Source organism: Bubalus kerabau, chromosome 11, assembly GCF_029407905.1.
Source record: "Bubalus kerabau isolate K-KA32 ecotype Philippines breed swamp buffalo chromosome 11, PCC_UOA_SB_1v2, whole genome shotgun sequence".
Classification (NCBI taxonomy): Eukaryota; Metazoa; Chordata; class Mammalia; order Artiodactyla; family Bovidae; genus Bubalus; species Bubalus kerabau.
The window spans coordinates 101,269,099-101,288,137 of record NC_073634.1 but is presented as its reverse complement, the minus strand read 5'-3'; the positions used below and the strand labels follow the sequence as shown (position 1 = coordinate 101,288,137).

At 55.9% G+C, this 19,039-nt stretch overlaps 2 protein-coding genes across 8 annotated transcripts in view; one reads left to right on the top strand and one right to left on the bottom strand.

The window, feature by feature from the left end:
• Positions 1 to 1,192: 1,192 nt before the first annotated feature.
• On the bottom strand, positions 1,193 to 6,146 carry CDK9 (cyclin dependent kinase 9). Its single transcript, XM_055541230.1, has 7 exons — positions 5,458 to 6,146; positions 4,883 to 4,964; positions 3,992 to 4,082; positions 3,477 to 3,643; positions 3,192 to 3,363; positions 2,880 to 3,028; positions 1,193 to 2,130 (listed from the first exon to the last, which is right to left on the bottom strand). The coding sequence occupies exons 1-7, from the start codon at positions 5,913 to 5,915 to the stop codon at positions 1,765 to 1,767; spliced, it is 1,485 nt and encodes a 494-aa protein (XP_055397205.1). The 5' UTR covers positions 5,916 to 6,146; the 3' UTR covers positions 1,193 to 1,764.
• Positions 6,147 to 12,655: 6,509 nt separating this feature from the next.
• SH2D3C (SH2 domain containing 3C) overlaps positions 12,656 to 19,039 on the top strand; it is a 33,077-nt gene continuing 26,693 nt past the window's right edge. For 3 of the 7 annotated variants that reach the window (XM_055541225.1, XM_055541228.1, XM_055541224.1), the window contains exon 1: positions 17,647 to 17,757. Coding sequence is in view for 3 of the 7 variants with exons in the window: in XM_055541229.1 (XP_055397204.1) it covers positions 12,740 to 12,776; positions 15,191 to 15,668 (515 nt within the window). In the remaining 4 variants the exon portion in view is untranslated. Of the gene's footprint in view, positions 12,777 to 15,190; positions 15,669 to 17,468; positions 17,758 to 19,039 lie in introns of those variants that run through there. The other 4 variants (XM_055541229.1, XM_055541223.1, XM_055541227.1 and 1 more) reach the window with 4 other exon arrangements.

The window sequence follows — 19,039 nt, the reverse complement described above, 5'->3', positions numbered from 1 at the left end:
TTCCACTGTTTTCAAGTCAGATTGTGGGAATTCCCTGGTGGTCCAATGGTTAAGACTCTGTGTTCCCACTGCAGTGGGGCACAAGTTCTATCCCTGGTCAGGGACCTAAGATCCTGACTACCATGCGGTGCCGTCAAAAAATTAAAAAAAAAAAAAGAATCTGGTTATTTTTTAAATCACCAGAGTGTGTTCCTCTCTGTACAGAGCTCTCTGAAGGCTTCCAAGGCTTGGGGCTAGAATAGATTCTCCCTAAGCCTCCGGAAGGAACCAACCTTGCCTATGACTCCAGATTTCAGACTTTTCTCCTCAGAACAGAGAGTAAGTTGGTTATTCTAAGCTGCTGTGTTTGGCAGCCCCAAGAATCGAATAGGCTAGTCATTTTTTTTTTTTTTTCCTTTTACTTGCCTTTTGTGAAGCTGTGACCCAGGTTAATACCTACCAGGAAAGGACAGTTCAGGTAAAAGGTTTTGCCAACCTTTTTTCCCCAGGTCCCCTTTAAGAGGCCTCCACTGGACAGAATGTAGAATGTGCTTCATATGTGCCTATTTCAGATTTCAGACTCACAGGATATGTATCAAAGGCATTCCCCAGAGTGTGCTGTTCCTGAGTGTCCCAGCTCAGAGCCCACATGATCCAAGCTTCTGCTAACTGTTCCCTGTCCTCCCGCCTGCTTGCCACCCTAACTCTTCCTACTGCCACCTCCGCAAGGCCCTGGAGACCCTTCAGCTCTTCTGGTCATTTCCTCTCTTGCCACTCTCTGGTCAGCAGCCTGAGAACTCCTGCAGGTTACAGATCTGTTGTCATTCCACTGGCTAGAAGCCTTTCCAGCCTCCTGTGATTGTAAGTCAAGTCTGAACACATCTGTCAGCCAAGGCAGGCTGCCCCGCTGGGTCATCGCTGCAGGTGTGGCTCACAGAAGGTCCCCCCGTTTCCTCCTCAGCAGACTGAGTCCCTTTTCTCGTCTGTCTCCCTGCTTTCTCAGACACTGAGTGGAGAGGATAATAAGGGAGCATCATGGTACCTGCCACTTGGGTACTCAAGAAAAATAAACAAGAGAGACAGAAGTCCCCTGAAGGTATGTCAAGAGACATGAACTGGGACAAAGGAAAGTACCACGTCCTGACAAATGAAATCTCAGTGGTCAACTACAGGGTTAGCTGGTGGTCTGAACATAGAACACAGAACACAGCCGTTTACTGAAAAAGAGTCAACTTTAATTGTAACTGACCAGCCTGTACCCAGGAATGTCTCTGAACAACTGAACAAAATCAACACGATAAAACTGTCCTATCGAAGAAACCAAAAGCATCCATCGGCCTCAGAGGTTCTGAGGGCTAGGCTGAGAGCAGCCCATTCCCATTCCTGAGGCTGGTTCTGTGCCCCACAGAAGTTTCTCATCCCACAGGGAGGGCCGGGGTGGGTGAGGGACCAGTCCCCTCCTCCCAGCATGCTGGGGTATCTCAGAGTCACCGGTGGGGCGTGCCTTTCCCCCACCCCAGTCCTGTCCTAAAGTAAAGGAGACCCCCTGGGCATCACCGCCAAAGCCAGGGAACAAGGTGAGGCAGCTCAGGCGCCCTCCTGGACCCTCCGCCAAAGTTTTACTCCAGTCTGCTCGGTTGGTGCCTGATGCTCAGGGTGTGGATTAAATAAGATATGCGCTAGAGGAAAAACTCACATGCCCCATAATCTCCACGCTGCAAGTCACAGAGCAGAAGAAAAAAAACCAAAACCATGGCCCTAACGAGAAGCAACAGCAGCCGGCCCTCAGAAGACGCGCTCAAACTCCGTCTGGTTGGTGGTGGCGGGATTCCGGCTCTGGTTGGTGGACTGCTGGGTGATCTGGCTGCCCTTCCGGCGTGGAGGTGCCAGGTACTCGAACATGGATGTCAGGTGGGTGGACAGCATGCCCTTGAGGTCCGAGGGCATGGGGTCGGACCAGAAGAAGTCGTGGTTGAGGGCGTCGTCACTGTCGATGCGCTGGGCGGGGTCCAGCACCAGCAGCTTGTCGATGAGGTCCAGCGCATAGGGGTCTCGCACGTAGGCCTTCAGCCTGTCCTTCACCTTCCGCTTCTGGCCCTTGACCAGCTCCACTTTCTCAAACAGCTCGTACTTGTCCACATTTGGCCACACCTGGGGCAGGGGGGAGGCATGGAAAGAGGGGAAGACTAGTTCAGCAGGGTATGTGCCTGGTCCACTGGTCAAGTACGTATTCAGTGACTGGATACGTCTCTGTTCAGGACTTCCCTGGTGATCCGATGGTTAAGAACTGCATGCCAATGCAGGGGACATGGGTTCGATCCCTGGTCTGGCAAGATTCCACATGTCATGAAGCAACTAAGCCTGTGCGCCACAACGACTGAAGCGCGGGTCTAAAGCCAGTGCTCAGGAACAAGAGAAGCCCCCCGCACTGCAACTAGAGAAAGCCCAGGCGCAGCAATGAAAATCCAGAGCAGCCAAAAATAAATAAGGAAATACGTACAACTTGCTCAGATGCTTCCAGACCACCCCAGAGCCCTCTGCGGCCAAAGCATCAGCAACCACAGATGGGACACAGGCACTGAGTACCAGACCCTTTGACATGAATCACCTGGGATACGTGTGCCAAGTGTGACAGAACCACAGATGTCTCACGGCACAGGTCAGCTCTGAGGCGAGGCGCTCAAGACACCTTGCCGGAGAACCCCAGGAACCGGGGACACAGCCCAGACCTGACGTCGCCATGGCTAACAGCAGACTGTGACCCTCCACCAGCCGCCTGTCCAGTTCAGGGCTTCGCCTCTGTTCCGTGCTCCCCTCCTACCCTGCCAGGGAGCCTCCCCCACCCCCCTCAGAGGTGTGTGGCCTGGGGGGCTGGCCCCAGGAGGCGGGCTGTGACGCACCTCGGGGGTGATGGAGCCGCAGAGCTGGCTGATGAGGGCGAGCTGGTGCTGCTCCGTGTTGCCCTGCATGATGGGGCTGCGGGTCCACATCTCTGCCATGATGCACCCAGCACCCCACAGATCAATGGGGGGGCCGTAGTCCCGCTCCCCTGGGAATAAGAGCACACCAGGGAGGGCCCCCTGAGCCCCACGGCCTCCCGAGAGGCCACGCCCCTGGGGCCGGTGGCTCAAGAAGCCCTGGCAGTTGGGGTGCTGAGACTGAGCTGAGTGCCCAGCCCCTGCTTCCCTCTGCCAGCTCGGGAGAGTCCTCACCGAGCAACAGCTCTGGGGGCCGGTACCAGAGGGTCACCACACGGTTGGTGTAGCGGTTGGGCTGGCTGTTCTTGGCCAGGCTGAAGGCCCGGGCCAGCCCAAAGTCCGCCAGCTTCAGAACCCCATCGCGGGTGATGAGCACGTTAGCCGCCTTCATGTCCCGGTGCAGGATCTGCAGGAAGCACAAGGCGGAGGGTTCCCAGGGATCCCTTAGCCATGCCCACCCCGCAGTGAGCGCAAAGGCCAGCCCAAGCCTTGCTCTCTCCTCCCCGACTAGGGCCCCACCTTGTTCCTATGGATGTAGTAGAGGCCGTTAAGCAACATCTGCATGACCCTCTTGATCTCAGATAGTGTGAACTTGACTAAAACGTTGCTCAGCAGCCCAGCAAGATCATGCTCACAGAAGTCAAACACCAGGTATATACTGCCTTTACAGCGGTTATAGGGGGAAGCTGAGGCAGAAAGAATGAGGAGAGAGGGGGAGGAGAGAAAAAAAAATCAGAAACCTTATATGCAACTCATTTCCTCCAAACTAGCTCCCAACTCCTCCAACCCATGGCCACCCGAATATCCGGGTACGAATTCCTTCACGGGTAAGATATTTTCTGAGTGCCTTCTCTGGGCTGGGTGCTGTGGCAGGCCCTGGGGAAGCACCTGCTCCGATGAAAAGACCAGAGAAAGCAGTCACAGTTGGAATGTCTGGGTTAAGAAGAGGCAGTGTAAATGTGTCCAGTGTCAACTCCGCAAACAAAGCCTCAGTTTTTCCATCTGAAAATGGGGACATGATCCAAACAATTTACCTTTGGTTCGACAGATCTCAATCAAGTTGACCACATTCTCATGTTTTAGAAGCTGGAGGATCTTGATCTCCCGCAATGCTGTAATGGGGAACTGGGTGGGAGAAAAGACAGGAGAAAGTCAAAAGTGGGTAAGCACACTACAGACCCAGGAACTGGCCATGGGGTCCACGCGAAGGGTCAAAGGTTCGGGGACAGAGTAAATGCATAGGCTCTGAAATTAGTTGTCTCAGATGCCACATATGTAAAATGGGAGTAACTATGTACCCCTCATCAAGAACTGAATGAAATGAATCAAAATAATTCAATGAATGAACCGAAACAGTGATACTTCACACAAAGGTTCTGTTACCAGTCATCAGACGCTCTGCAGTTTCTTCAATCTTATAAATTTTGGCCCTATGCCTGCATTTAACCTGTTTGGCAGTTAACAAAAAAGCTGGTCTCTGGAAAGCTGAACCAGAACTAACACACGTGTGTGGCAGGAGAGACTGTTACTTTTCAGCTGAATACCACTCACCTTTTTAAAACCATTGCATGTAATTATTATCATTATTATATGTATATATAATATATATCTTTTGCGTTCAACAAAATTAAACCCTAAAGAAAAAGTGTTTAAAGACTTCCTAACTCCAAAAACCCAGGGGCACTGGGTACAAGCATGGGCTCCCCCTCCTGGCACCAAACATATTCACCCAAGAATGAAGTACCAAAAGCTCTAAGACATTTGAATTCAACGACTGAAGTGGGAAGTCAAACTTCCTGGAATATGGAAATTTCCAAACACCTAATCTGAATCTATTACGTTGAGAGTCCCCAAAGCAGAAAGGTGGAAACGCCACCTCACGCCCAAGGGAGCTGGGAGACCTGCCCACCCCACCCCATACTCACCCCCTCTTTCTCGTTCTCCATCAGTACCTTCTTCAGGGCCACCTTTTGGCCAGTCTTGCGGTGCTTTGCCTTAAACACCTCCCTGCAGGCGGAGAGGGGAGACCCAAGAAGGATCTTAGAGGACGTTTCCGCAGAACCCGCCCCTCCCCCACCAGAGGAGGGCCGGAAAGGGAATCCCGGGCGGGGCTGGGCCGGGTCCCCCAGGGCACTCGGCTACCCCACCACGCGGTGACTCCGGTCCCTTCTCGAGTCTCAGCCTCCTTCCCTCTGCTCCTTGCGCCTCAGTAGGGCGTCTCGCGGACAGATCCCGCTCCACTCACAGGCTCCTCTCTGCAACCCCTCCCTGCCCCCCCATCAAGGGCCTCAGGCTCCTCCCCGCCGGCCGACTCCTTCAGGCCCCGGCGGGGTTGCGGTGCGGCCTAGCGAGACCAGGGGATAAGTTTGCGTCTAAGTGGCTTCCCGACCAACCGGGCCCGGGTCTGGGCGTCCCGACGTCGGCCCGGAGGGGTGCAGGTTCAGGAGGCTCCCGGTCCCTGGGGGTTGAGGGCGGGGGGGGGGGGGGTGCCCAGCCTTACCCGAAGGTGCCTTGGCCGATTTTAGCGAGCTTCTCATATTTGGTCACCTCATCACAAAAAGGGCACTCCACCGAGTCGTACTGCTTTGCCATGGCTGACTCCAGTACGCCGCCGCCGCCACCTCCAGCCACCACCGCCGCCGCCGCTGCTGCCGCCGCCGCTCCCGCTCCGGGTCCCGCCGCCGTGCTCCAGGCCCCTCCGCGGCCGCGCCACTTCCGCCTCCACGGCCACTTCCGGCCTCGAGGCGCCGACCCCGCCTCTTCCGCCCGCCGCCCGCCGCCAGGCCCCCTGGGACTTGTAGTTCCCGGGAGGCCAGGAGGAGCCGAAGCTGCAGAGGCGCCTCCGCCACCGCCGCTGCCCCCGCCTCCGCCGCCGCCGGCGGCGGCGGCGGCCCCGATCGGGGGCGCGGGGAGCCGGGGCGCCGGGGCTGGGGCTCGAGGTGGTGCGTCCCGCTGCATCGGCTCCGGCCGCCGCCGCCGCCGCTGCCGAAGCCGCTGCCGCTCTGGCGCCCGATCCGGGGCCAGCCGCAGTGCCCTGCTCCTCCTCCTCCTCCGACGGCGCCGCCTCCGCCGGGCTGCGCTGGGCGCCGGGCGCGGGGGGGCGGTGGGGGGGCAGCCCCCCGAGCCGCGGCCTGGGGGCTCCCTGGCCGGGCCCGGGCCCGGGGCGGCCGGGCGAGGGGGCCAGACGGAAACAGCCGATGAGGAGGCGGCCCGAGAGCCCGGGAGGGGGCGCGTTATAAAGGGGGAGGTGCCCAGGCCTCGCCCTCCCCTCCCCCTCCGCCCGCCCCCTCCCTCCTCCCTTCCACCCTCAGCGGCCGCACCTGCCGCCGCCGCCGCCTGCCTCCCGCCCGCCCGCCGCCCTCGGCGCGTCACCGCCCGCGGCCCCTCCTCCGCCTACGGAGGTGGGGCCCCGCGCTCAACACCTGGCTTCGGGGCGCGACTTATCGCGTGCCTCAGTTTACCCGTACATGCCAGCCGCAGCGGGAGTCCCTTCCTCCCCGGCTCGGGATTTCCCCACCCGCCCCCCACACCCCACTCTACGCAGGCGAAGACTAGAGGTGCTGAGAGAGCGGCCTGGGGTCCGGGCAGGGGAGAACGGGCCCCCACCGCCGCCTCCCCGGGCCCCCGCCGACCCGCTGTTGATATGGCAACCGACAGCCGCCAGGGGGCGCGGCGACATTGAAGGTGGTGAGCCAGCAACGCCTGGGCCTTCCACTCCTGGATCCCCACCCAGTTCTCTGGGAGACAAGAGATGAGACCCACAGGACTTTGGTTCTCGCCGAGCTGCTCCCTAACTGGTCGCGCCCCGGGTTAGTAGTCACAAAGGTAGCCGGCATTTCGTCGGCCCCTCTTGTGTGCTCAGGAAGTGCTGGGCATTCCTTCTGAATCCTGAATCCACCGCCCCATAGTCAGGATCACTAACCAATTTTACAGAAGAGCACATTAAGGCTCGGAGAGGTGAGGTCATTTGCTCAAGGTCTCACAGTAATAAAGCTGGGACTCGAACCTTGTCTATCTGAATCCGAAGAGGATTCTCTTGATTCAGGCTGTTTACAGTCTGTCCAGCAGTATACCAAGTGGTGCTGTTTGAGGCCTGCTGTCCTTATGCCAGGGTACCAAGCCCACCACCGTCCACCATCTCCTTCTTTGATCCTATGCCTGCTTCTCCTATCCTGGCCCTTCTTCCCCAGCAGCTTTCTGATACATTCTGGCTCCAGGAGCCTCCTGTACCTCCCTCCAGCCTTTAACACCCAGCCCCCCAACAAGGCTGCCTTCAGACCTCCTCTCCACCCCTCTTCAATCTGCACCCCCACCCCAGTCCTCCACCAGTGGATCCTAAGACCTGTCTTCCCCAGTCTGTCCCCCTGCCAGCCCCCATCAGATCGTTCTGAAGTGATATCTGTATGTCTTTCTCTCCACTGTCATCAGGAAAAACCAAACTGTGACATTTGAGGCTCTTTGCATCTCCCCACCTAGGCTGTGGCCACATTGCTTCCTACACGCCAGGGCCCCTTGCTTTCAGGGCTGTGCTCTCTGATTGCACCCCACTACCTTCTCTTCTGCCAGGAAGGTTCCTGGGTTGCTCTCCAGCTCTTAGTTCACATGGCTTGGCCTTGAAGCTTCTTTGTAGGAGGAGTCAGGAATGGGTCTGGTAATGCTTATGTCCCAAGAGACCCTGTTCTGCTGGGAGGCAGGGGGACTGCCAGGGAAGGTCTTCAGGATCAGGTGAGGAGCAGAGAGCCCTCTCCTGAAGGCAGTGTGGACCAGCGAGGGTTTGGGGCATTTCAGGGAGTGATCTGGGGTCAGTTTCTTGGGTACAGTATTAGAAGCAGGGTGGCCATTGGCTAAACTGGGGGTGGGGAGAGCAGGGAGGGAGAAAATAATAATAATTGTAGTAATTATAGTTTATGGAGGGAAAATAAATGGTCCAAGCTGTACACTTAGCACTTTATGGGAATTATCTCAATTCTCACTCAGCAATATTATACTATTATTACCTCTATTGTACATAGAAGAACACTGAAACTCAGGGGTGACATCACTTATTGTTGTTCAGTTGCTAAGTCGTGTCTGACTCTTTGCAACCCCGTGGACTGAAGCCCACCAGGCTCCTCTGTCCTCCAGTATCTCCTGGAGTTTGCTCAAATTCATGTCCACTGAGTCTGTGATACTATCTAACCAGCTTATCGTCTGTGATACTATTTAACCAGCTTATCTCCTGGAGAAGGAAACAGCAAACCCACTCCAGTATTCTTGCCTGGAGAACCCCATGGATGGTGACATCATTGGCCAGGGTCAAACAGCTGGCCAGTTGCCACACTGATATGTAAAGCCAACACCAGCTAAAGTCTGGTGCCAACCCCAAGCAGTTACCCATGTCAGGACTCCGCCCACCTGGGCTGAGGGTGGAGCAAGGGCACTGTCATGGCACAGCATCGCCAGCTGGGTGGCCAGATGCCAGTGGGAGGTGTGGGAGGGGATAATCGCATTGGGTGGGAGGGGTAAGTCTGTGTGGGTTTGGTTGGCTTCCACCATCAGATTCTCAGGCTGGGGCCCCTGCTTGTTTCTCACAAGCCCTCCCTAAGTTACATCCTGTGGGCAGAGGCCTCAGCAGAAGTTCCGGTGGTGTCATCACCTCCACCACCCCCATCCCTGGCCTGAACCCTGACATTGCCAGTCACTTCCCCTCAGGGCCTCGGGCCCTCAGCCCTCCCTGCGGGATGACGGCAGGCAGGAGCAGTCAGAGCCCTTCAGAAGGCTGCTCAGTCAAAGTGAGAAGAAATTAGATCCTAGCCAGAAACAACTTCTCACCGATTCTGACTTCTTCGCTGGCTGGAGGGAAATGTTTCCTGTTTCCATGGACCGGTTAGGCTGGCAAGGCCAGGCCTGTGGCCAGTACTCAGGAAATGTTTGCTGACTGACTGAGCAGGCTCTGAGAGAGCCTCTGGTCCTGCTGCCATTTAGCAGTTAGGGAAACTGAGGCACAGAGTAGGAAAGGGAGCGCCTGGCCAGCTGTTTGACCTGGACCTTCTGTTTTCTTCCCCTGACCAGGAGCAGGGTGCGGGGCATATGGAGGGAAGAAGAAGGGCTCCTGGGGGGGTGTGCTCTTGTTGCTGGTCTTCCTGGGGAGACAATGGGTCACTGGATAGGGGGACATAGAATAGAGAATGGCTGGGTGATGTCCACGGCCCTGCAATTCCATGGACCTTCTGCCCACACCAGCTAGGTACTGACTGCATGCCTGGCCCCATGATGTATGTCAGACCTCTGGAACTTTACAGCACCCGTCTTAGAAAGCTGCTGTTAGGGGACTCAAGTTACAGAAGAGGAAACAGTTTCAGAGTGGTAAAAGTGGCCTGCCCAAGGCCACGCAGCCAGGGAGCTATGGAGCTGGGATTCAAAGCCAGGTCTCTTTGGCCCCCCATAGAAGACAACTGAGGAAGCTGTGAAAAGATATCTACTGAGTCCTACAGTTGGAGCAGGCCTGTGGCCAGTGTGGAAGCTTGAGGCCAGTGCCTCTGATGGTGCATGAGGTCTGTTCAGAACATGCATATAAAGACACAAGTGAGGGACTTCCCTGGTGGTCCAGTGGCTAAGACTCAGCTCCCAATGCAGGGGGCCTGGGTTCGATCCCTGATCAGGGAACTAGATCCCATATGCCAAACTAAGAGTTTGTATGCCTCAACTAGAAGATTCTGAATGCCACAACTTAAAAAAATCCCTTCTACAGGATCTAAAGATCCCATGTGTTGCAACCAAGACCCAGGGTAGCCAAGTAAATAAATAAAAATATTTTTTAAATGACGACACAAGTGAATGTAATACAGATAGTATTCTCAGTGTAGACATCTTATTTCATGGCCGCAGGATAGTGCGAGAGATGTTGAGTTTGTCCCATTTTATTGATGGGAACAGTGAAGCTCAGAGAGGTGACGTGACTTGCTTGAGATCAGGCAGGTGGCCGTCTGAACTCAGGTATGCCTGGGTAGAGTGACTATGACATTGAAAGGCTCCAGTCTCTAATCGTCCTTGGCCAGATTGCTGACACCTCTGTCATAGATTGGGGAGGGGAGGACGGAGGGGCTAGAAATCAGAGCAGGGTTCCTGGGGCACTGTGGCTCAGTCTAGACCACAGGGACTCAGTGGAGAGAAAGATGAGCCGGTGGAGGGGTGCGTGCATTCCGAGTGTGGTCTAGCCCAAGCAAAGGCCTGAGGCTGGAAAGCGCTCGTGTGTTCAGAGCTGTGGAGTGGGGTTGGGCTGGCCTCCAGCGCCGGCTGAGGAGGGCCTGGGGACAGCCACCGGCCAGCAGGTCCCCAGCCGCACTCCCAACGGCCACTTGAGGCGGCACAAAGAGGGCTCTGAGCTCAGCAGAGCCGCCACACTGAGCAGTCACACTGAGCCCCATTCATTCTCTCAGGGATGCGGCAACTACCCTGGCGCCTGGGCCAACGGCAGGGCTAGCCTGGTGCAGGCAAGGCCCCTCCACCACGGCAGCACAGCCTCGCCCTGGCTGTGGCTGGGACTCCCGAGTGTCACCCAGTGTGCCTGCCCCAGGGTTTTCCTGATCTGAGCCAGTCTGCCCTGGCCTGAACCACCTCCATCCTTCAGCAAGAAGTTCCAGGGTGTACTGGCCCAGGCCATCATTTGCTCTTTTTGTCTTCCCAACAACTCCAGGAAGAGGGGGAGAGGGGGGATTACTGTGACCCCATTTCACAGATGAGGAAACTGAGACTCAAAGAGGTAAAGTCTCTCATGGAGGGTCACACAGCAAGTTGGGAGTGGGTCTGGCCAGGAAGCCAGTACTGGCTGATGCCACCACTTCAGCAGTGAGCCCAAATCCCTCCAACTGCCTCCTGAGAGAGAAGCTGGGGGATCCACCCTCCAGCTTTCACCAGGAAGACCCCTCTAGCTATCATGAGCCTACCAGCCCCTGTCCTTCTTCTGACAACAACCAAAGACGGGAAGGAGTTAAAACACCTGGGTATCTGTCCAGCCTCTGCTCCTCGTTAGCCTCAGTTCTCTCATCTGTGAAATGGGACAGTGCCAGGATCACCTCACAGATCTGTGACGATCTGTGTGGGCTTCCAGATCCATGCCTGGATCATGGTTGATGCTCAAGAGAGGGACCTGGAGTTGTACCCCCTTTTCCTCCCAAGTCCATGGTCCAGAAGCCCTATCCTTTCATTTGAACTTTGTCCCATCCAGGCCTGTGTGCTGCCTCCATCTCATGGGCTGTGTCCCTTTCCCTTCCAGGGCCTCAGGTTCCCCCTTGTCCCATCGACAAAGTTTGGCAGGCCCTTCTCCCACCAAGGTCTATCATCCAGCTGCCAGAAGGTGGCAGGAGCTCTGAGTGTGCAAGTTAGGACATCAGACTCCATGACTGGACAGGCATGTCCCAATTCCAGGTCACTTGATTTTGGGGCAGGGCCTCAGTTTCCACCATCTGTAGAATGAGGACAAGAAAAACAGTATTTTCCTCCTTAGGGCAAAAGAACTGAGCCCTTTGGCTGGCCCGTACTAGGTGACCAGAAAACGTTAGTCAATAGTAGTCATTATTTTTATGGAGGATGTACAAGGGGCCCCACCTGACCTTGAACTTCCCCTTTCACACCTCAGTGGGCCAGTCCTGGGGCCAGGATAATAATGTTCGATCATGCGAGAGCCTCCATGGGTTGACTGTGTACCTTACGCTCGTGCCTAGTCTAGAAGTTAGGTAACTGAGTCTTTAGAGGCAGGAGTAACTCCGCACTCAGAGCCGGGATCTGAAGCCCCTGGTCTTTCAGGTACCCCCCAGCAGTTGCTGGAAGCTTCTGCAGGTGGCAGGAACAACCTGTGTAGGGGAGGTTTCATTTCCTCATCTCTGTCCTGCCCATGTGAGCGTGCATGCACACACACACACACACGGGGTTGCAGGGTAGAAAAACACCAGGCTGTGGGTTAGGGGCCTGAGAGGGCAGGTTGTCAGTCTGTGCTACCGACCCGCTGTGTGACCTGGGGGCCTTCTGCCTGCCTGTGTCTCGGTTTTCCTATCCTATCCTTGTACAGTGGGGTGGTGGACTAAATTATCACCATGTCCCTGCCAGCTTGAAAAGGAGTGACCATGCCTTGAGGGCACTGATTCTGTGCCAGGCTTTGCACCAAGCGCTGGACCCTGTGAGGTGGGCATTGCAAATACCCCTCACTCACAGAGACAAAACTAATGCTCGGGGAGGGACTTGTCCAGGATCACACAGTGACAGAGGGGGGCAGCCAAGAGTTGAATTTGGGTGGCCTCAGGGCCCACGGGCCAAACCATGGCACTCCCCTCGCCACCACTGCCAGTACATCTCCAGGCACTGAGGCTTAGAATAAACCCCTCTGCCCGCAGGCCTGACTCCCTGCACCCTCCCAGCCCGCTGGCCAGACCCCCCGACAGCAGTTGTGAGGTCCCTGGAGGCCCCCAGCCCAGTAGGCTCTGTTCCCAGAGCCTGCGGTTTCTTTCCCAGACCTTCCAGATCTCACGCGCTTGTGGTCTGCCCCCTGCCTCCCCCCGCTGCCAAGGCCAAGGAGGAGGCCCACAGGGGCTGGGACTTGGAGGGGGGCGCCCTGCCTCCGCCCCCCTGCGGAGAGGATGGGGAGGGTGGGGCTGTGAGAGTTTCACTGGTTTAAAAATACACAGAGGAAGCTAGCGAGAGGGCGCGAGAAAGGGGAAGGGGAGGTGAGGGAGGCATCCCAGCACTGATGTCCAGAGCTTCGAGTGGCCACCCGCCTTTCGGCCAGGGGCTCTGCACGGCTTGCCAAGATGACGGAGGGGACCAAGAAGGCCAGCAAGAAGTTCAGTGAGTGTGGGGTGCCGTTTGCACCGTCCTTCATCCCTCTGTCTGTCCGTCCGTCTCAGCCTCTCTGCATCCGCTTCTTCCCACTCTATCTCGTTTCTGTTTCTCTTTCTGTCCATCTCTGGCTCTCTCTGGAGGACTCTGAGAGTTCCCATGGTGCCGTCTCTCCATCCCTCTGGCCTGCTCTCTCTCTCTCCAGCTGATTTGGCTCTCCATCTCTGTTTCTGTCTGGTCTGTCTGTCTGTCGCTATTCCTCTGTCTCTCCCCACCCAACTGTCAGTCTCTCCATTCGTTTGTGTGTCCTCTGGCTCCCTGTGACCTCTGGGCTGTGCCAAGGAAGACCTCCACGCATTCCATTGCCTGCCTCTGTGCTGGTTCACACGGAGGTCTCAGGTTGGGAGTTGCTGGGGCTGGGGCGGGGGGAGGGGTGCGTGCCATGGGTTAATGTCCCATGACCCCACCAGCAGTGACGCTGGGACCCAGAGCATCTAAATGAGGGGCCACACCCACCCATCACTCTTCTTTCCCAGGTTGCTGATTCCTTCCTGGTCCCAGCAAACTTCAGCTCCCTCTGATTCTTTTTTTTTTTAAGATTTAGATACAGATTTAGTTGTGCTGGGTCTTAGTTACGGCACTCGGGATCTTCAATCTTCATTGTGGCATGCAAGATCTTTTTAGTTACAGCATGTGGGATTTAGTTCGCTGACCAGGGATCAAATCCCAGGCCCCCTGTATTGAGAGCACAGAGTCTTAGCCACCGGACCACAGGGAAGGCCCCCTCTGATTCTTTGGACCTGACAGCACATGAGGGGAGTGCACAGGGCAAAGATTATGACTGTATTCCACAGACAAAAGACCCAGAGACTTGCCTGAGGTCATACAGGGCTACAGAGCAGGGCTCAGTCTCAAGTCCCTGGACCCTGGACTTCAGTTTCCCTCCCTGCCCCACTACTGCTTCCTCCAGACCCCCGGTGCCCAGGAGACAAAACAAGTGGTACGGAGAAAGGAGGCGATTCGCTCGTTGGCATAGCTTTCTAAGAGCAGAGCCTCAGCATCTGCTGATGGCGCTTGTCAGGAGGCAGAGGCTATAACTGAGGGTGGGGTGGGGGGTGGGCAGGCCTGGGAGGAAAGCCCCAGAGCACTGACCCCAGCACTCCAGCGCCGCGGGCCCTCGGCCAGGCTCCGCTTGGCTTTTTGACCCTGGGCAAATTCCTTCCCCTCTCTGGGCCTCAGTTTCCTCTCCGTCAAATGGGGCCATCCCACCTATGTTCCACCATGGTCGTGAGCATCTGAGGAGGTGGAGGATGCCAAGGAAGTGGGAAATGCCAGGGTGTTTTCGTTTTTGCTTATGGAGGGGCCGTAGTGAAGTCCGGCAGACGGCGGTGGCTAGGAGGAGGGGCAGTCCCACAGCTGGGAGCAGGCAGGAGGGCGCTCAGGCGCACCCCTGCGGAAACGCGGAGATGGTATCACCCGAGCACTGCCGCCTGAGTCCTCACCAGGGCTCAGCTGACAGGAAGGAGAGAACTGCGGGGAGTGGGACCCTCAGGAACCCGACAGCCCCCTTCTCATTTCATCCGCACCTCAGGGGCACCTCAGAGCCTCGTTCAAACACCCACACCACGACCCCTGCCCCGACCCTGACACGCACGTCTCACACACACACACACACACACACACACATGTGCTCTCAGCTATATGACTTTGGGCAGGTCATATCACCGCTCTGAACTTCAGTTTCTTCATCTGGAAAATGGGGGATTAAACTTGTGCCATGGAGTTGTGCTGAGAATTCAGGGAAGTGATTAATGAAGGTGGCATGTTTGACAAATGCAAAGGCATTGTCATCACCATCTTTCTTCATTACTTCTGACGGCTATGAAGCATGTTATTTACATGCTGAGTTCATGGCTTTCTTCAATTCTTCCATTGCTCAGAGGGCAGTGGTCCCCAACCTTTTTGGCACCAGGGACCAATTTCGTGGAAGACAGTATTTCCACCATCTGGGGATGGTGGGGGGGATGGTTTGGGGATGATTCAGGTGCATTAGACTTATTGTGCACTTTATTTCTAGTCTAATGCTGTTGCTGATCTGCCAGGAGGTACTGGTCCACAGCCCAGAGGTTGCCCCTGCCCCCACCATGGGGGATGAATACTATAGTCTCTATCCTACTGATGTGGATGAATGGGGCTCAGAGAGGTCAAATGACTTGCCTAAGGTCACAAAGCTAGGATGTGGAATTCAAAGGCTATGGGATCCCAGTGGTGCCATATTATACCGTAACTCCTAGAGGGGGTGTCAGTGAAGCTCCCAACCCTCCATGAACCCTCAGTGAGTGGAACTGCACAAATGTTTCATTGCTTTTATTATTACTGCTGGCAATGTCATTAACTCCTTTTCCTCCCCTCCCCCCTTCCAGAGTTCTTCAAGTTCAAGGGGTTTGGGAGTCTCTCCAACCTTCCGCGGTCCTTTACTCTGAGACGATCTTTGGCCCCCAACAGTATCCGGCCCCAGGTGGAGGCTGACACCTTCGATGCCACACAGGATGACATGGTGACAGTCCCCAAGAGCCCCCCGGCCTATGCCCGCTCCAGCGACATGTACAGCCACATGGGCACCATGCCTCGCCCCAGCATCAAGAAGGCTCAGGGCAAACAGGCCACCCAGAAGGCCCAGGAAGTTGGCCCTGAGCCCCAGGTGGTACCCCGAAGCCTGCCTGACCCTCCAGGCTTGGAGGCAGCTGAGAAGGTGGTGCCAGGGACCATTGCCTCCAGGGAGGACACCCCAACAGTGGGACCCAACCCTTCAGCAGTGGAAGTGGACCCCACGAGAAAACCTGAGGATGCCAGGCCAGACACAGAAGAGGAGCAAGACCCCAAGAATGTGCCCTCAGAAAGGTAGGTGCCCATCAGGGGAGGGTGAGGGCAGAACCTGCGGGGATGGCATCTCCAGCCTCCTGTCAACAGAGTCTGGAGAGGACCGCCCAACACACACATCTGTAGAAAGAAAACAAAATACACACACGCACACACACCCCTACACATTAACTAAGTGCTTACTATAAACCAGGCTTCCCTAGTGGCTCAGATGGTAAAGAATCTGCCTGCAATGCAGGAGACTCAGGTTCGATCTCTGGGTTGGGAAGATCCTCTGGAGAAGGGAATGGCAACCCACTCCAGTATTCTTGACTGGAGAATCTCATGGACAGAGGAGCCTGGTGGGCTATATATAGTCCATGGAGTCACAAAGAGTCAGACACAACTCGCAACTAAGACTTTCACTTCACTTTTCACTACTATAGACCAGGCACTGTACTTAGCCCTTCACATGTAATTAATTCTCAGAAAAAAAAAAAAAATCCAGGGAGAGGATACTGTTATTTCCATACCACAGATGAGGGAACTGAGATTCAGAGAAGAAATGCCATCTGCCCCTGTCAGATTGCACATCTAGCAAATGACGAAATTAGGACTTGACCTAAGACCCACCTGACTCCAGCGCCCTAGGCAGTCTCCTGCATGAGCCCTCAGCACTGGGCCCAGCCCAACTTCTGGATCCCTGCCCTGGGCCCCCACCTCTGAGTCTCCGCCTTTAATTCTGCTGGACAACATTGCTCCCCTAGGTCTGGTAAAGCATTTGCTACCTAACTTGGGTACAGGATGTGTTGAATTGATGCAAAAATACAAATAGTGATGTGACCATAGCCCTCAATTAGTAAGTACCTGTTTTACTAGGTGTCAAAACAAATGTTACTCCCTGAAAATTCTGTAAAAGATTATATCAATACTATAACCTGTCCTGCCCCCATCTTACCTGAGACTCAGCCAAGGTTGCAGGGGTGGGATTTGAGCAGGAATCTGCCTGTCTTTAGTGGCTGCACACTCATCCATCACATGGTACCCACCACATTCTAAGCCCTACAGCCCTTGGGAGACCCCTCAGCCCTAACCAAAGACATCCCTGTCTTTCCAACTCTCAGAGACTTTGTCTAAACCACACTGGTTATTATAGATGTACTTACTGAAATAAAGAGGGAAAAAGAAAATCTGAGCAAAATTAAACTCTAGGGTTTGTTTTGGAACCTCTCTTGAGTGATTTTGCCCTGAGACACCAAGCACAGCTTCTGTGTGCTGGGATAATTGGTCCTTCTGTGGGAAGGAGGAGGACCTTGTAGAGCTGCAGAGTGAATCCAGACCAGACTGCCTCTTACTGACCTTGGACAAGTCTGTTCCCTTCTCGGAGCCTCGCTTTTCTCATCTGACAAATGCGCACAACGATACCACCTATCTTGTAGGGCTGTGGTGAGAATTCAAGAATAACGTACCCGTAAAAATCTTAGCACAGTGCCTGGCACACAACAAACAACGCAATAAATGGGAAGTGCCTACATTTATGATTTAAAGAACGAATGCTTTCTCACCATCTTTACCTACTCCAGGCTGCCTTCTCTTGCCATCTCTTAAATTCGGCCTCATTCGGGCGTGCAACAAGGATTGTATGTAGGGGTCCGGTGCGGGTCGGGGAGCGTTGTGAGGTAATCCAAAGCCTGAGGTTTGCGGAAGCGGGGCTGGCGGGGCGCAGGGGCGTGTCTGGGAGGCGTGGCCTTTCCATGCTGCTCGGGGACTGTTGGGGAAGCTGGCGTTGGAGAGGGGCGGGGCGAGGCGGAGGCGCGTGCTGGGGGCGTGGCCTTCCCACCCTCCCCGACCCTGACGGACAAGGAGAGGCGAAGGGCGTGCCCGGGGCGGGGCTCGTCCTTCCCAGAGGGCGGAATAGACTGTGGAGAACGCCGAGGGAGGGCGGAGGGGGCGTGTCAGAGGCGAGGCCTCAGGCCAGGCTCCGCCCCTGGAGTCCTGCTGTGAGCTCCGCAGCTCCGTAGCCTGAGAAAGGCGGGAGCCTTGGAAACAGGAGGTCCCCGGGTTGCAGGCGGCGACGGCAGGGAACCATGACTGCAGTGGGCCGGAGGTGCCCCGCACTGGGATCCAGAGGGTGAGTGACCGAGCTGGGACCAAGGAGGGCCACCGTCTGGGACCGGGAGTTGGCTGTGGGGGAAATCTGTGCCCCTGGGGCAGCTGACAAACCTGGGTGCGAGTTTAGCATCTGGCACTTTTAAACTTTCTTTTGGTGCAACTCTGACCCCGCTTCAGGCTGAGCATCTGCTGGTCACAACACTCCCAGGAGAGAGACACTATCACTATCCCTAGTTTACAAGTAAGAAAACAGGTTTACTTGCCCAGTTTGACACAACTAATGAAAGTCAGAACTAGCGTTTAACTCCACCTTCCCGGATCAGACCCCTCAGCAGGTCTTGAGACACCTTTAGAATGCCAGGTCTAGGAGCCAGCCATCCTCCCCTGTGGGCAGAGATAGTCCTGGCAGTGCCTTGGGGTATCAGGCCTGGCTTAGAGCTGACAGAGGAAATAGGGGGACTCTCCCTTCCTGCCCCTGATCACCTGGGATGTCCCAGGGTCCTGAGGAGGGTGGATTAGCAGATCGGATTGAGCCTCTTCCTGGTGCCCTGGGACCCAGTGTCCCACCTGCCTTAGGCCAAGTAGAAGGTGAGGAACTGTTGAACATTTCTTCTAAGAGCCTGTGAAGCTCAGCTCTATGCCAGAGACAGGAGAGCTGCTTTGCAGGTGTGATCTCAGGCTTGTCCTGCCCTGCTCTGGGCGTCCATCTCTCCAGCAGCCAAGATGGGTCTGGGATGGTCTCTGAGGATCCGTCCAGCTTGGGAATGAGGGCGTTTGAGAACTGCCACTGAGTAAGACCAGGGGCCTCGTTCCTGAGTGTCCCAAGGGGGTCATCCCAGTGGCTGTTCAGCCGAAGCTGGGGGAGACATGTCCCTCCCCTACCCCCTAGGAAGCAGGGTGCACCTGGAGCAGAAGGAAGGAAGGGGAAGAGGTGAGGCTGCAGGAGTTTCCTGGTGCCCTGTACTCTGCTGAGATCATGGGAGATGAGAGGAAGGAGGGAGGAGGGGCCAACGATACAGGCAATGAAGGGCCTTTAGCTCCCAAAAAGGAGAGCGCCGTCCAGCCTGCCCCCAGCCCGCCCCCAGCCCCCATCCCCTCAGCTGCCTGCAGGGAAACAGTGGCTCTAGAGAGTCCTGACACTCAACCCTTCAGTTCATGCTGTAGAGGAGGAAGTGGCTGCTTAGAGAGGGAAGGGAGGTCCCCCAAAGCCCCACACCATAGCCACACCCACACACAGGAATGGTCAGGCCAGGGTCCCACCAGAGGCCGGCCCTGCCTGGAATACTCAGTGGGTCCCCTCT